The sequence below is a fragment of the Buceros rhinoceros genome, unplaced genomic scaffold, assembly GCF_000710305.1.
Source record: "Buceros rhinoceros silvestris isolate BGI_N320 unplaced genomic scaffold, ASM71030v1 scaffold6200, whole genome shotgun sequence".
Classification (NCBI taxonomy): domain Eukaryota; kingdom Metazoa; phylum Chordata; class Aves; order Bucerotiformes; family Bucerotidae; genus Buceros; species Buceros rhinoceros.
In genome coordinates this window covers 28784-46640 of record NW_010387794.1, presented here as the reverse complement: position 1 = coordinate 46640, position 17857 = coordinate 28784, and the positions used below count along the sequence as shown (strand labels likewise).

At 43.2% G+C, this 17857-nt stretch overlaps 1 protein-coding gene across 1 annotated transcript in view; it reads left to right on the top strand.

Annotated features, from left to right (window-relative positions):
• BCL2L13 (BCL2-like 13 (apoptosis facilitator)) overlaps positions 1 to 17722 on the top strand; it is a 34435-nt gene extending 16713 nt beyond the window's left edge. Inside the window, exons 5-6 of the mRNA XM_010134371.1 lie at positions 4144 to 4287; positions 16655 to 17722. Coding sequence (XP_010132673.1) covers positions 4144 to 4287; positions 16655 to 17458 — 948 coding nt within the window. The 3' untranslated portion in view covers positions 17459 to 17722. The remainder of the gene's footprint in view (positions 1 to 4143; positions 4288 to 16654) is intronic.
• Positions 17723 to 17857: the final 135 nt, after the last annotated feature.

The following is a 17857-nucleotide window of genomic DNA, read 5'->3' as shown; positions in this document are numbered from 1 at the left end:
GAATGCCTAGCAGTTCCTTTAATAATACTTGTTTTGAGGAGATGGATTACATTTGGGTTGGTTTCATTTCCTTTCAAATTCCTTTATCATCTTAATAGGAACTCTATTTTATAACAGAAGCATCTAGATATCTTTCCTCCAACCTCAACCTAGCTTAATTTTCACTGTAAAGAAGAAAGCTGTTTGAAAAAAATTTATAAAGTATCTATAAATAGAAATAGCATTAAGTCTAATTATCAGGCATACAGCAGCAAAATGAGGCCGCGCTGGCCTCAACTCTCAAAGTCTGAAGGATGTATATTTAAGTTGACTTTAGTGGGAGAACTGAAGTTTACTCGCTTTTGTGACTAAATAAGGAAATGTACAACTCGCCAAGCTAGCTGAACAGAATAATTAGTGACTCACTGTTACATGCTTACAGCTACTACGTACCCTGTAGTTTTTTGGGTGGAGCTGAAATTGAAGATGCATAGTAGCTGTGGTAGATGTCAAAGGGTTTAAAATGTAGAAAAACCTTCCCGCAGACAGAATTTTGTGTGCTCAAGGCCTGGTTTGATCCAGACTGGAAGAAATAAAACCAAAGCTAGTAGATGAAGTGTGTTTTCAGTTGCCTGTCAGCTGTAGCTGTTGTGCTCAGTAGTGGCATGGTGCTGGGCGAGATGCTCTTTTTGCTTCCAGTAGCCTATGAACTAGTGTATAAAATCTGACTTTACATTTCCAAGCCTTTGCTGTTGCAGGTATGCGTTCTTACACATGTACATATAAAAGCCCCACCTATTTAATATGTTGAATGTGGTGCACGCAGAGAGCCGCAGTCATCACTTAAAGGCCCGGTATCTCCGTGGCACAAAGCACTCTCAAAGTAGTCTTTGCAAATCTTCCGTGATGTTATGTGTGTGACAAACACGGCGTACAGGTAAGCGTATACTGGGAGGTACTGGACTACCTAGCCGGCTAGCTGGCTGGAGGTTGGATATGGACAAAGGCTTGACCTGCCTGGTTTGCAGTTACGAAGGTGTCATTTTTAGTCATACCTGTTTTCAAAGAAGCTATTCGTGATACAAGCAGGAGCAGAAAGAAGATGCTTCATACCTGTTATTTTTTCCGTGTAAAAATGTGGATCTTTTCCAGAGTGCAGTGGTATGTTTGAACTGCTGAAGAGGTCTGGTTAACTGACTAGCACGTGGGACCTAAAGGAATGTTTTCAGTCATTTCTTCATCTGAATGAGGAAATATTGCAGGGTAAACTAATACACAGGAACGTCAGTTCTTCCATTAACATCCCACAGATGTACAGTTTACCAACAGACATCTAAAGTGCTTGTCCTCAGTAAGAAAATTTTAGGAAAATATATTACTGCATGTATTTCTCAGAAATTGTGATGTGAAGATAATAGTCATGATATTGGATTCTGTAAAGAACAGGACGAGTCTTCCCTTTGTATTTGAAAAAAGGCTCTCATTAAAACAAAACCAAAACCACCTCAAACTTAGGGTAGATTATATTTCTGTAGTAGAATAAATGTAGTAAAAAATCAAAATACTCCACTGTTGAGTTTTTTTGTCTTTTGCTTAAAATTGAATATTATATACATACTCCAAAATATGTAATCCCACTGTTGTGCATCAGATAAAAGGATAACAAATACTGATACTGAGAGGCAACTGAACTGGTACGTAGGTTAGCAGTCATCTTAATGTCCCGTTTTTACTGATTAATGGAGCCAAAGAATAATACAGCAAAAATATAAGAATAATAATGTAAAAAATTAAATTAATGTTATGTTGAAATATCCAGAAGGTACACAGAAGAGGCAATTACTTTGGCTATAGCTTCTTCAAAGTCTCTGAACATACTTTGTAATGTTTGGGGGGTTTTTTGCATACATTTAAACCTGTAATACTGCACTATGGGATTGCAATAGTACAATTGACAGAAATCTTTAATTTACATAACTAATCAGAAATCTTCTCATAGTAAAGTGCTTTTTTCAGCAATTCCCTGGAAGGTTTCTCCTGCCAACTATTTTCGGGCATGCTGTGTATGTTTTTCTTCAGTTAAAGTATAAATAGCCTGTAGCATTCCTTCCCAGGTATCCTGGTGGGGGGAATTGCAGTTGCTTTGGATTGCTAAGGCTGTATTTTTACTTTATCTAGTTAAATCCTGCCACCCTTCACATAGCTGCTCTTATGTACAGAAAGACCATTGTTAACCTTTGTCGAAGTACTGTGAGGATAATTTATTTAATGAATTTAGGGACAGTATCGTGCGGTGTTTGTTGGTCTGCATGGGACTGGATGTTAGAGTTTGAATTTGGTCCCTTGCTCCTGAGGCCTGCAGAGGCTTGCTAAATTTGGGAGGAGTGGATGGATTAGGTATTTTAAGTTGGCAAATGAAGATGGCAACAATCATGTCCAGTATGCCAACATTTGAGCTCCCTTCGTTTTCTAAGCAGCTTTCTTTTTTGCCTTTGTTTCTCTTGCCTTAAGCTTAGAGTAAATGTAAAATATTTTGAGATCTCAATCTTCATGCTGCTGTAGTGTGGCCAAAGCCTCTGTAAGATGCCTTGTCTTGACAGCATGCTTTTTTTTTTTTTGCTCCCAAAAGTATGAAGTTTCTTCTGACACCTTGACGTGCTCCTGAGATCTGTGCACTGTAAGCTCGCATCTTTTCTGCCTGAGTTTAGATTAATTACAAGAAGCTCAAAAAAACACCAAGCCTTTTCAGATTCCAGCACCATCTCATTCCTAGTTAAGTGACTGCGGTGTTAACTGTTCATACCAGAACAGTACTATAATCTGCCTGCCATATATTGGACTCTCTCAATTGTTAATTAGCTGGAACATCTTAAATTTATCAGATCACAGGCATTTTTAGGGCCCCATCTGTTTTTAGTAGTCCATCTCAGCGTGACTCCACCGTGGATTTAGTACAAATCTCCAACCCAGCGTGCTTTTGCTTCCTCCAGCTTTGCATCCCAAAGTGTGATTTCTGGTAATAGTAACAGAAGATATTTACCAAGAAGAAAATCAGGCTGGAGGAGGAGGGGGCTGGAAGGAAGCATTTGGATTTCAGCCTGAGCAGTAGTATTAGCCTGCATTTACCTTGTGCAGCTGGGAAACAATGTTCTTGTTTGGACAGTGAATAGATGTGCAATACACAGTTGTCACAAACTAGGTGCAGTAAAGCTTACAAATATTTTTCTCTTGTATCATAATAGTGCTTTTTTCTATGCTAGTAGAAAAATAATGATGACTTTAGTTCATATCAAGTTCACTGGCAAAGTGCTGCATATAAACTTTGCCCACAGGGCCACTTGCGTGCTCTAGGAGAATGAATTTAGAGTTTAAAAGTTCAACTGCAAGTTGTTCAGGCAAACAAAAACATAATTTCAGAAGGAAGTGTCTAGAACTGTGTAATGTGAAGGAGGTGGGTTCACAGAGTCTTGCATCTTCCAGAGCAAATCACATCTGAGTTAAGGCTGAATATTCAGTTAAAGGCAAAAGGTTTGGAAGGAGGAATGGAAGTAGGAAATGAGGTGGGAGGCGGCGAGGGAGGAATTCTGTACAGGTTAAATTTGGTGTAGGAGGGAGAGTTGAAGTGGAGAGTTGTTTGTGTTTGTCATTTTAAACATGTCTGTAATGTTACGCTGCTGGCAAGAGTTGTTTGTTTCTGTCCTGTCTGAAAGCCATGTATTCTAAAGAGACTGTCTACTGCAGAGTATCTGTTCAAGAATGCAGATGAATTTGCTGGTTTAAGTACAGTTTGGATGCATATCCCTTCAAACGATTTATAATGTAGCATCATTCCAGTTCTGGGGTAGCAAGTTCTCAACCTGTTCTGCTTCTTCATCTGAACATTGTTTGGGGAAAAAATGGGACTTAAGAAAGCACTGCAGAACTCTTCTGTGAAACTCCCAAGTTGGGCTGCAGAGTTTTGCTTCTCAGATCAGGTGGTGCTTTCTTACTGAATTGTATTGTGTTTCCACCTTGTGTCTTCACAAAAACAAAGTGCATGGTGCCTGATTCTTTGGCCTTGTAGATTCAGACTTTTTCTGTAGACCACATGAATTCTTCTGTTTTACCTACACAGTAGTATTGATAATGCTTTCTGTATTTATTCACAATTACTGTTTTTTGAAGGTCTTGGTACCACTGGTTCTGCTACAGCAATTTCTGATGGAGTTAACCAGACGGGGCCAGGAACCACTGAGCGCACTCGTGAACTTTGGGGTGACATATCTAGAAGACTATTCTGCAGACTATATCATTCAACAAGGAGGATGGGTAAGAAGACAATGTTTAATTTTCATACTTTGTTCAAAGATTATTCCTAAGTTTGATACTAGTCTCAATAGGAGTAAAAGGTAAGAGGAATTACTAGAAGTAAACAGGTGAGAGAAGGAATGCCCCTCCCCAAAAAATAGCAGGAGGTCAGGACCATGTAGTTGGAAAGCCATCTTGGGCAGTCGTCTATTTCTCCTCTGTTCCCCAAGGCAGGACAGACTTTTTATCCATTCATTTCTGATGTTGACATTAAAGACCTATGCGACTGGACTCCACGATTTCCCCAGGCAGTCTGTCCCAGTTATTTGCATGTCTGGTTTGTTGGACTGCTTTTGAAATTGAAGAGGTCCTCAGATGTCAAATAACAAGCAGTTTTCACCCACTGTGTGTTATGATGCTAATTTCTTGCTGTAAGGTGAGCTTCTGTTTGTATGTTCTTTCCTGTTAATACATATACAGAATTGCTTTTAGAACCAAACGCCCATAACAAGAGAGACTGCCTGAGAGGCTAATCTTTTTAATACTATCTTCATACTCCGGTGGCTGCAGGAAATGGTATATGGTGGTTTTTCCTCTTAAATTTCAGTGGTTTTTTAGAAGATAAGTAGTTGGGGAGCATGTCTTGCAGAAATGTCAGTAGGTACTAATTTATTTTTATAGTAAGTGATAAAGTAGCTACTGCATATTGGATTTTCTAGCTGTATAGGAACATGGGTAGAATGAGCAATCAGGATTTCTTTGTGCTGCATTTCCTTGTGGAAATCTTCAGTCCATGGTAACCAATGTTCCTGAGTCATGATGTGCTGAGAAAGTTTCATTTAAAAATACATCACAGAGGCAGCTCACAGCCGACGAGCTGGGTCTTGAAGGCTGAGCTTTAGATTACTGCTTTTGGGAAGGATGCCAGATTTGAGTGGAATTAATCTGGGATTAGTGAAATGGCTCCAGCAAGTTGATTTGTTCTAAAAAGAAAAGCTGTTCAGGAAAACCCAGTGATTAAAAAGTGCTAGTAGAAAAAAATCTCATTCAGACAGCTTCTCGCAGTTCAGGACTTTACCTGGAGGTTGTTGGTTTTTTTTTTTTTAAGAGTAGTTTGTTCCAGAATTTCCGCACATCTGCACCTTTCTGTTTTCTTTCCATTCCCGGCACTTGTGGCTAACAGTTTTTAAAGCTTTCCTGAGGGATTGTTTGTCTTTAATGGACAGAAGCACTGACAGCGTGCAGCCAAATGACCTTAGGTCATTTGATAAGTGCAGTCGCATTTCAAAGTATTTTCATCACAGGGAAAGTTCTTACTTGCAGCTTTGAGATGGATGGATGTTAGTGCTATTTTTCTTTTCTACTTTTTTATTAGCCTCAGAAAAGACTGTGGTCCTGTGGTTTTCTAGCCCCTACTTGAGGCCTGCTATAAACATACTTAATACAGCACAAAGCCTCTCAAAACAAGCGGCTTTCCGACGTGGCCTCCAAGGGAGGGGGCTGTGCTTTGTGTTTGCGTGACTGTGCATGTACGTACGGATCTGGGTAGTCGGTGCTTAATGGGCTATGAGCTTGTCTGTATACATCCAGTCAGGCATAAAATCAGACTGACATAAGCGGTACAGCAAACAAGCCAGAGCTATTTTTGAAACGGCAGAAGAGGCGAGGAAAGAGGGAAGGTGATGAAAATCTTTTCCAGACAAATTAACGTAGCTGCACTGACTCTTTGTGAGTTGCTCTGGGGCTGAGATTGGGGACCCACTGGGCTTGTGGCTTTATGTGGAGGAAGGGAATATATGTTTTTATTGTATTCTTTTTCCTGTAAGCATAATGTCCATTTTTAACTGATTGGCACGCTCCTTGGTTTGTTCTGAGGATGGCAGTGATGGGAGCAGGGCGTGGGGTAAGGGTGGGAGAGTTTGTGTTTCTGAGAAGAGCCGAGGAAGAGGTGCCTGCAGGCTGTTAGCCCGCACTCAAGTGTTTTGCATTTTTAAGATACGCATCTGCCACAGGGGCTCTGTGTGCTGCATCAAGTTGTCAGTAATACTCTGCTAGAGCCATAAGGGCAATGTATAAACCTGGGAGTCTCCGGTGAATGATGTTGCTATGACAGTAAGAGGTTCAATTTTGTGTAATTCTGGAGCAGTGTGAAGATAGGTCTTTCCTACAGCTGCTGCAAGCTTTCTTAAAACCGAGAAGATACCAAAACAGCCGATCTGCTTTTTTGTGGATGAGGAGCAGAGGAGAGCTTCACAGGAGTCAGCTTTTCAGGGACAGACCTGAAAAATTCTGTAGTTTCTTGCGCTGTCTCTTCCCTTGGCACTTGGGATCTTCCTTAGTTTTTGGATTGAAGTCAGCCTTTGCCAGAAGGGAACTAGCCAGTTGGAAGATACGGGGTCAGCTGAGCCCTTCCTATGCCCCACTGTGGATCTGTGGAGTGAGAACTTTACCAAGCTGTGTCATTCAGTGGGACCACTTGCTGTGTCATGCTGTGCAGCCACGATGTGGCTGAAAGCGCTCCCAAGGTTCTACATTTGTGCAAGACTTGTGCAAGTTGTTTTGTGGGCTCGGAAGGCTTGTAGGTCTAGGAGAGCATCTGACTGAGGTTGGTGGACAACAGCTAGCTAGAAGCAAAATTGCTAGCACAAGGGAATCAAGGTTGATAAATTGGATAGCTATGCAGTAGATTTCAAGAAACCAGTGTGGCTTGTGAGGAATGGGAAATCTGGGATACTGGAGGTAGAGGCTCTGAGATCAGAAGTCACTATTCGATTTTTCGTCCCAGTCCTGCAGAGAGGTGGTGGTAAGATAATGTGTTGAAACACTGAGTGTTCCTATCCCATTCTCCCTTCAGGCACTAAAATTGTAATTCAGGTAACTTCTCATGGGATTGACTGGGATGTAATGGTTGGTTGGTTGCTGAGAGAATGTCTGGCATATTTTTATATTCAAGTGCATGCAATATTTTGGTACTATGATGTTGGCCATTGTGTTTGCTGCTCCCCTTCTCCTTAGTCCATGTTACTGCTTTAGGGTGAAAGTCTTCCAAGTAGGAATGTCTGCAGTGCGCTGCATGTGGTGTTTGGATACAGCTGGCAACACGAATGTGAATGAAGAGATGAAATGACTACTCCATCTAGTTCACAGTCTTTTAGATTTGTGGATAGATGCAAGTTGATTTTGGAGGACCGTAGGAAAGCAAGGAAATCTTGCTTTCTTCGGGACAGCCTCCATCATTCACTAATTACAGCGACAGGTTTGGCTGCAGCTCTTACACTTACTGTGCTTGACTTTTAAGCTTTAGGATGATCTCTCTTCTGAAGCAAAAAGCATGTTTGGCATTTCAGGCTCTCTAAATAGACCCACTTCTTCCTCCTGAGTCTCTGTATTGAACCCAAATGATCATATCAAGATCTTGTTCCCTTATTATCTTGAACCATTGCAAACCAATTCCCAGCCTGATTTAGCAGTTCATTCTGCTCTTTTCCTACAAGCAACGTTAGGGCTCAACACACTGACATGCAGTGTACGTGCTCTCCCCTCCCCTTCTCCTCCTCTCCCCTCCCCTTCTCCTCCCCTACCCTCCCCTTCTTCTCCTCTCCTCTCCTCCTCTCCCCTCCTTTTTCCTCTGTCTTGACTTCTCCAGAGCTGAATGCTGCTGCATCAGAAGCAATTCTTGGTCTCCTGGAAAAGTGCACAGTAAGGCCAGTCAGTTGGTAAGGATTTTTTTCATATTCCTTTCCCACCTCTCCTTCCAAATAATTTATTTCTTCTCAAGCTCTGTGGATCCATGGTTAGATTTCATCTATGTTGAAAGGAAAAAGTGTAAGACTACTTGGAAGAGAGCTGCTTTTTTTTTTTCCCTCAGATTCACATTCATGTTATAATCCCATCTGCTTTTCACTTGCTTGAAAGAGGTGAAATAAGTGCATGCCACCGGTGTTTATCAGTATTCAATTACTAACCTTTCTTCTCTCAGTAAGAGGCTGGTATTTGTGTTTGTGACCCGTAGCTGAGTTTGTCTCTGCCTTCCTAGAGTTCTTGTCTTAAGAAGTTCAGATTTGGATTTGAATTTAACTAGTTATTTGCTTCTGTTCAAGACAGTACAATTAAATTTGCTTAGTGTTGACAATTTCATATCTCAGCCTTAGAAGAACTGTTCTCTGTTTCCAGTGTTTTGTCTTGGGCTTTTCTACCAGTTTTGACATTTTCTTTGCTGCTGGTGATTGAATAGTCTATGTACTGGAGTCTGTTAACAATCTGGAGAGGAAAAAGAGTAAAGAGACACTTTTCATCCTAGGAAGTGAGACAGTCAGTTTGTGCTACTGGAGATTAAAATCTCCTGCAGCGGCAGCAGCAGCAGTCCAGGTGTCTGCCTTCAGAATGACAATGCAGAAATACAAGAGACGTGCTCCACTGTAGGGGAGAGAAGTAAGTTTAAAATGGTAGAGATGCGAGAAAGAGCCGTCTAGTTAGAGGAGTCCTAGAAAGGAGTTTTCCTTTCAAAATAATTGTACTTTATACTTGTATCATGGAATAATGCAGTGAAATGTTGACTTGTATTTGTATGTAACTTCTTTGGTACAGGAGTAGATTTTTTGCTTTTTGGGCACCATGGCCAGAGGAGAAGGAACTTAAATGATCAAGGAGCAACTAGATCTCCTTTCTTTTTTCACTTCCAACAACTGCAGACCAGTCTGTCTGAAAAAGTGGTCTCTCAATAACTGAATTTACTGCAATTTACACCAACAAGGCTGAAATCTTAACTTATAGGGTGTGGCTTTGGTGCAGACTCTGCAGGCAGTAGAGGTTGTGTTGGAGAGCGGGGGAAGGAATGGGATCATTTCTGCTCACCGTTACAGCTAAAGCATTCCTTGAAGGGGATGAGAGCAGTGGCTGCACTCTCAGTGTGCTTTGGTTTAGTTTGCACGACCTTTCTTTCCATTCTTTTTCCCCTTTAGAAAGAGCACGGTACTATTTGTGGACTCTGCTCTGATTTTCTTGGCCCCACCTATCTTGACAGTTTCACAAAGATGAGTACTACAGTAGATGCCTGAGGACTTTTTTTTTTAATGTATTGTTCTAGATCTGGCGTTGTCAGCTGCCCCTTTTATAATCCATTTCTCTGAAGGATTAGCAGGGTAACGCTGGCAGGTCTGACTTGAGCGAGGGTCTGAAGAGGCACAGCGTAGCGGGGCTGTGGACTGATGCACAGAGCAGATGGTATTGCAGCCCGGCTGGTGCGAGCGGGAGTGAAGTTGTCCCAACCCCAGCAGCTGTCTGTGGGTACGGCTTTCGCCTGCTCAGCCCTCGGCACAGGCGGCGCTTCACCAGCACAAGGCTGCTCCTCTGTTACAGCTGGAAATCTCAGTCCCAGCTCTGGAATTTGTTGTCGTGGGAAGTTTGCTTATTTCCCCAGAGGGAGGTCTCTTGGGATCCTGGACACAGGCCAGTTCATCACTCCTTGCCTTCTGTTTTTCAGACCCTAGATTTTAAGCACAAATGCTTTTGATGGGTTCCAGGTACTCATATTGTCACTGTGACACTGTCAGTGCAAGGGAAGAAATGACTGAACCTCATTTCTCTCTGCGATAGGTTGTGTTACAAGGTTGTTAGTACTCTTGCCTGAGAAATTTCCTGGCTGTGTTGAGCATTTTGAATGTTTTGTCAGACCAAAGATTGCCCTCCTGGGACATCTGTGTTTCGCCAGCATGTCCTCCTGCACCTCAAGGCGCTCTTTTTCTTGGGTATTTTATGTGGGTCTCTTTAGTTTCAGGGGGAAAAAAGAGTTCAGGCAACATAGATATTTTTCCTGCAAGGTGGCATTCCTCTCTGATCTGTATACAGAATTTTTGCCTGTGCTGGACAAAATAAAGATCCGGGGTGTATGGGTGTCCTACTGGGCTGTAGAGTTTTTCAAGTGGCTTTTTTGTGTCATCAGAGATGAATTTTTAATGAGTTGCGTATCCACATTGTTCCTTGTGAGAACACCTGCCTGTTCATACTTCTTCAAGAACTGAACCAGAGACTCCAGTCGAGCTTCTAAGAACATTTAAACCAAAACCAAACCCTAGGAGAATACACACAGCTTCCACAACAGTTAGATACAGTTGTTTTGCACTTGTCTGGTCTTCCAAGCTTACAGGGCACGGCTTTCAAAGTTCTCTAAGATACAATAAATGCTCTGTCAGACACTTCAGTGGGGATCTCTTTCTCTTCATTATCTAATAACATCTCCATTATAGATGCGATGCGTACTGCTACTCCTGCTATTTTTGTAGGGGGAAAAAAAGTCACTTTTATCTTTTGAGACATTCAGGATCTTGATTTGAGTATCTGTTTCAGCCAGAAGCAGCTTTACAGAAATCAGGTTGAAATTACTATTCTGGTAAGTAAGTTCATTTTTTTTTTTCCTTATTTGTAGTTTAAAGTTTTTTGCTGTTTAGGAAAAATAACTACCATAGTTAGTAAGTCAACTTGTTTGTATACACTTAATAACAGACCTCTTAAATACTATGAAAAACAGTATAGTTGTCATAAGAGTCAGTTTCCAAGTATTGAAATTTTTTTTGTTATGTTTGCTGTCTTTAAATCATAATTGAAACTTGACAAGTATTTTTAAGTAGGAATTTCCTGCTACATGTTAAAGGTCGGTAGTGTTGTGAACCCACCGCTGAGGGTGATTTTCAGCGAAGTTCAGATTACTGACACTGGCAGGACTACAACTGATCCCAAACTGATGGGTTCTGCTTATTGGGAGGCCTTTCAGATATTTTTTCATTATTTTGTTACTAATTTACAGGTGTCTAGTGTAGCTCACCCCGTAACACAATAGCTATAACCCGTTCTGAGGGTTACACATTAGTACATTCGTTAGAAGTGCTTTCTGTCACCTGTAGAAGTCTTGTGGAAAATTTCTACAAGTCAAACCACATAGATTGAGGACAGTGATGGACTTCTGGTGCTCCTTTTTTGGGTCCACGAATGCCACCTTGACAGAATTAAGTTGATCTTGCTGGAGACCATCCTTCTTGTGTTCTAGCCAGTTCCAGTTCTCCTCCTGGTTGTAACTTGTACCAGCTCTTCCCTCAAGTGGCAGTGGGTGGGATCTGGAGTGGCAGGGTGCTGCAGTGAGGGACTTAACTCTTGCTTCTCTGGACATACGTGATGTGGTTCTGTAAGTATGCTGGATGAGGAAAAGCAAGTCTCTTGTGCCAAATTTGAAAAAGAGGAACTCTGATTTTTTTTCTTTTTTTTTTTTCTTTGGTCTGGAGCGGCAGTCTCTGTTTACGATAAACAAAGCAGATAAGGAAACACACACATACATTCCATATTTACAGTTACCTCTAAAGAATAGGGCTTATGTAAGGTCTCAGGTTATTAAAACCCCTTCCACATGTCCCATCCTGTCCTGAATTAATCTCTCTGTGGGAGCTTTGCTTCTGGGTCACATCTGTAGATGAATCAAGAGAATTGTCCTAAATGTCATTCAGTTTTTATTGCAGCTGCTTTAAAAGAAAAAGAAAAAGGAAAAATAAAACCCACAAAACTGACAAAAAAGTGCAAACCTCAACTGACACAAAATCCTGGGTTGATCCTCTTAACTTTCTGAATTAACTCTTCATTCAGCTCAAGAAATATTAATCATGTATCCTAAATAATGCCTATTACTGCCTGGTTTTTAAATTAAAACCTCGTTAAGCTTTTAGTGGAGAGGCAGTGAAATTACCCATTGACACTCGGTGCATTAGCTTTCCCCCAAGTTTCCCAACCTCTGGCAATCTGTCCCTGAGGCACTGACACGGAAGTTAAATTGTCTGTAAAGACAGAAAGGAATTGGCTGGGCTTTATAAGGCTCTGATTCATCGGGAGCCAGCGACTGATAACTCTTTTGAGGTCAGTGCAGTCTGCGTGGGAAAAAGGAACAACAAAATGCTTGTGCCTCTCAGGCTCTTCCTTCTGCTGAAGGCAGGGTGGGTGTGTAGTGTTGGTACACGTGTTAATGAAGTATTTGAAACGTTGAGGATTGCCCGTGTTCCCTGTGTACCATCCCTTCATTTCTTTACCCTCTCCAGAGCAGTTTATCCTGCATGTTACTCTCCGCGTGTGCCCAGATCTTACCTGAGTATTTCCAGTGAAAGTGCTCCAGCAAAGCACATGGCCTTTAAAAAATTGCCCTGATATGTGGGAATAACTAGAAAAACTGCAGCTCAATCCTTGTATGTCAGCGTTGCCTCCCCATCCGTTAACCTGCTGAGTGTTCAGCATTACATGATACTGGGACAAGATATTTTGCTGGGCCTGGGCAGCTACTGGTCCACGTAGTAGCTGTGGTTGTATTTCGTCTGTATTACTTGTTCATTTTTATCACGATCAAATCATCTGTGGGTTCCGTCCAATGAACAACTTTGATTTTCCTTATGAGAGGAAAGGGAAAATTTAAGACTGGTGGATCAGGAGTAGAGCAGAAGCAGAGGCTGGAGGAATATGTATTGAGTTGTACCAGGATGGCTTTAACTGCACTGCAGTTTCTGTAGCCGGTTGTCCCCACTGACGACGGATGGCTCCCTTCTCCCTGCCGTGGGCTGCTGAGTCATTGCGCAAAGGCACTTGGCTTTTGCCCCTGTACAGGGGAATTCAGGGCAAATCAATAAGGCTTTAGTTGGTGCTTTTTAAAGTTTATTTTACTGAAAGAAGTTTGCTGCAATCGCCAAAGCTCCCAAGCCCATGGAAGTGTAGTGTGGTTTTATTTTTATATCCTCACGTTGAACCAGTCACAGCAGCATGGGTCTGCTTCCAGTGTTAAGAGCAATGAACAGCGTTAAGAGCTGTTACCAGCTGTGTGTGTCCCTGTTCTTTTTGCTACTGTCAGATCACAGACATCGTCTGGTTTGTTTTGATGGGCTGTGGGTGGGAAATAAATTCATTCTGATTTGTGGAAGGGTAGATCTGAGCAGAGAAGAGGGCAGTGCAGGGGTTCATGAGATGGCAGCTTTTACCCCTAGCTATTTCATTGTTTAATTGCTGTTGTTCTGAGTCTGTATTGCCTGTGGAAATAAAAAATTTGCTATGATCATAGGTGTCTGCTAGTGGCTTTATTACAGTGAGAATACTTCCTGCTTAATCAGCAGCCAGAGAAAATCCTGGTAATCGAAGGAGTGAATGTACAGCCTGAGTATGTGGGCAGTGGGCTGCCTCTCCATCCTCAGCACAGGGTGGTGGAAGCTAAACACGGTGACTGACTCCCTGCCATGCCACTCTTGCATGTCAGCTGGAACAGGACAGGTCAGTGCTGCGAGTGGAGCCCTGTCCTCACACGCTGCGCAGCTGCCCTGGCCCACGCTGCTTAATATTTGCTCTCCTTGGATCTGGTAACCTCTGCCTTTACTGAAGTTTCTTGGCTCATCTTTTCCATTTCCCTACTTTGCAGTGCTGGTTGCTTCCTCACAGGTCGTAGAGCTCCGTTCTGTTTTAATGGCCCGAGCTGCATTTCCAAAAAAAACCCCAGTTCTTCTGGTGAAACGTAACTTTCAAGAGGGTGCTACTGGAGCCTTGAATTGTCAGTCCCTGCTCACAGAGCAGAACTTGCTTTGGGCATGTGTGTGGTGTCTGAATGTTTTCATAAATGCAATGCTTTATTAATTTTTATTTCATTCTGAATCAAGACTTTGTGGTGATCCTTAAGTGGTTAGTGAACAGCTTGATTGCTTTTAACCCTTCCCCCGGGGAACTCTGTGCATGATTTCCTTTTATAGATTCTGAACGTGTTTCTGAGCTGGGTGATGTTTCCAGCACCCAAGCAATTCAAAGGAATTTATGAAGAAAAGTTCCTTTTGAGGTGTCCTGTGAGATTCCTTTGCTCATGCACAAATGCCTTCAAAAATTTCATTGTCTGGGAAGATGAAATTTACGTCCCACCCCTGCTAAAATATGTTACGAAATCCTCATGTTCCCAGTGCCGTCCTGCGCTACAGCCTCCACCGTTGTGCAGAAGGCTCCAGGAAAGGGGCCATCAGGTTTTGCAAAATGGCAAGGTGTTTGGGGGGAGTGGGTAGAGAAACCTCACTCCCATAATCAACTCAGGCTCCACCGACCCTTTTTCACAAAGTTTATTGTTTTGGAAATAATTTCCACCATGGCAGATTAAGGCGTTACTGCTCGTGAGTTGTGCAGATCTCTCTAAAAATGCCAGTGTAGTGCGTTCATCAGGAGTCCGTTCCTGCGTCATTTGCTCTCAGTGCAGCTGCTGCCGGTGACCAGCAGTGTTTGTGCTGACTCCTGTGGCTGACAGCTCGCTTTCTGGGCTTTGGGGGGGTTGTTTGGTATATGTGGGTGTCCTTTCCCCTGCTAGGGAAATGAGGAATTGCAGTGTGTCTGGTATCTCCGTGGAGAGAACACCCTTGTCTGTGGAGAGTCTGGGCATCTCGTGCTTCCCTGAGAGAAGAGCGCGCTGCTGCTGGCCCAGAGCTACGAGCTCTGCGAGCGTGCCTACTCAAGGTTAGAAAACATCGACCTGTAGGCCCTCAACTCCTTGTGTATTAGGAACTAAGTGGTAATTTGGAGTTACCAAAGCTGAAACATTTTCCTTCTGCTCTCTAAGCGGGGCAGTGGTATTGACTCGGCTCTTTTGGCATCAGTGCCGCTGCTGGCCCCACTCCACCCACAGTCGCTCTTGAGCATCTCAGTGGGCCAAACTGGACGCTGATCAGGATTAAAATCAACTCAACAAAGTAAAGAACATGTTTGGTTTTAACTCAGATCACTTCCTGACACAGAGCACTGCGTGAATCCAAAAAGCTGTGTGACAACCGAGGGAGGTGTCTTGGAATGGGAAACCATCGATAGGAGACTGGAGCAGAGCCAAACCTATGGGTGCGGGAAAGGGTTTAAAAAGAGGGCGGGAACCGCTTGGAGTGCTTTAGGAGAGCTATTGCATGCGGAAGGGAACGGGGAGAAAGAGGACGGATGGATTTCAAGGTCTTTTTCTCATGTTATGATGGGACTGAACAGGAAGGCTTGATGATTGAATGAGGAATTTGCAGGGAAAGGGCTCCTAGCACTACAGGACTTGATAAAATGTTCAAATAATGTTTGTTAGGAGCAAGGGAGTAATTGAATCTTTGTTAATGGCTTCACAAACTTCTGTTATATGGCATAGCAAACTTTGGGGTTCCTTTCTGCCCCCGTCTCTTCTTTTTACGTCCTTGTTATCACACCCATCTTAGGTTCTTCTTCTGCACTTAATTATTGTCCTCTTGTAATTTCCCCCCTGAAGCAGATCTCTTCTGTGGTACGTACTGAGCAGTCCACGCGTGACTAGACTGAGCAGTGCTGCCCTGTCTGCAAGCAGGGAATAGCACTACAGGACTTGATAAAATGTTCAAATAATGTTTGTTAGGAGCAAGGGAGTAATTGAATCTTTGTTAATGGCTTCACAAACTTCTGTTATATGGCATAGCAAACTTTGGGGTTCCTTTCTGCCCCCGTCTCTTCTTTTTACGTCCTTGTTATCACACCCATCTTAGGTTCTTCTTCTGCACTTAATTATTGTCCTCTTGTAATTTCCCCCCTGAAGCAGATCTCTTCTGTGGTACGTACTGAGCAGTCCACGCGTGACTAGACTGAGCAGTGCTGCCCTGTCTGCAAGCAGGGAATCAGGCAGTATTTTACACCAGCAGTTTCTCTAACTGGGGCCCACCATCAAATTTTTAGGATGTCTGCAGACTTTGCCTAGCTAAATAACAAGAAACAAACCCTGTCAGCATTACTGGATGCCCGTGCTTGGTTGCATGGTTTGGTTTGGTTTAACTTGTGTAGCCAAAGTTATGACGACAGTCTTGGAAAGTGAACTCATTTAAGAACTGCTAAATGTGTTTGTTGTAAAATACGAGAATTACTGTAGATGCCAGCTTGTTGGTGTAGAGTAGAAATCAGTCTTCAGAGAGCGCTTGAAATGTGATAGAGTTAATGTAAGAGAAACGCTGTTGGGTGAAAATGGACATGAGAGCACTTGCACAGAATGGGGACGGGAGTGGTACTCAGCTGGGCTCATGTACTTGTGTTTGCTTGCCTTGTTTGGTTTCACACTTTGGTTTCTTGTTCTCTGGTGAATAATACTCACAAGGTAAGTTTTGCTGAAGTACTTGGTGTCGCAGTATCATCAGGGAAAGGAGGAGCTCCCAGCAAAGCTCTTAAAGTGGTTCAGTTCTCTGGAAACAGCAGCTGGACCAGCTGGGTTTTGTAATCTCTGCTAAAATGTAGGTCAGTCAACTGCTGCTCCCGCAGAGGCCCTCTCACCTTTCTTCCAGCCCCACTAAGTTCCTTCCCGTACAGGGTGGGTAATGTTGGAGCCATCACTCACATGTTGTGTCCTCCTTTTTGATCACAGGGGACAGTCTTTACTTTGGAATCCGAAGAGGAAGAGTACCCCGGGCTCATCGCAGAGGACAGTAATGACATCTACATCCTGACAAGTGACAACTCGGGACAGGTGAGCCCCCCAGAGTCCCCCACGGTGACCACGTCGTGGCAGTCGGAAAGCCTGCCTGTCTCCCTATCAGCGAGCCAGAGCTGGCACACAGAGAGCCTGCCAGTCTCCCTGGGACCCGAGTCCTGGCAGCAAGTGGCCATGGATCCTGAAGAAGTCAAAAGCCTGGACAGCAACGGAGGGGCTGAAGAAAGGAGTGAGAACAACTCTTCCAACTCGGATATTGTTCATGTGGAGAAGGAGGAAATACCGGAGGGGATTGAGGAAGCAGTGGTGCCAGCAGTCGCTGCAGAGACCATGCAGGCAGCGTTTCCAGAACCCCCTGCTCCTTTACAGGAAGTAAAACCTCAAGCTACTGCTGAAAAAGCACATCCTGCCGCAGTTCTGCGTTCAAAACAGGAGGAAAAGGGAAAGGCGGCTGAAGAGCTTGTTGAGCCTGAAATCCCCATATTAAGTAAACCTGTCCCAAAGTTGGCCCCATCAGAAGAAAAGGCTGCACCAGAACCTGAGAAAATACTGCCTCCAGGGGAAAAAAAAGTGGGGAAAGAGGGCCGCCTGGAAGAGATTGAAGAGAAATCCTCCGCTGCAGAGGAGAAGCCTATCTTATTGCCAGAAGGGAAATCTATATTGCTGTACGGTGGGGCTGCTGCGGTAGCTATATTAGCTGTAGCAGTTGGAGTAGCGCTGGCACTTAGAAAAAAGTAATGGAGCTCTCTTGAGGAGGAGGAGGAGGAGGCGGCGGGGGGAGAGAGCAGAGAGCACGATCCAGTTTTTGTAGTTGCGTTACCTAAAGGTTGAGCTACCTGCTTGTTTAATTGGACATTCGAGTAACTAAGCGGTGATGGGGTGAGGTTGTTCAATAAGCCTCCAGCTATGGACAATCATGTTTTTAGTAGAATTGGGGTGGGGACTGGTTTTTCGTGATTCAAGTACAGGGGTATTTTTAAAAAAAAAAAAAAATAAGAAAAAAGAAAAAAAAAGAAAATGCGAATTTAAGAACTTAAGTGCAGGTGCTGAAGAAAGGGGTGCTCGTACTCTAGGAACTGGAACAGAGAATCCCCAGGGGAAGGGGAGAGCCAGCTGCTGCCAACCCCTGGAGTTTTT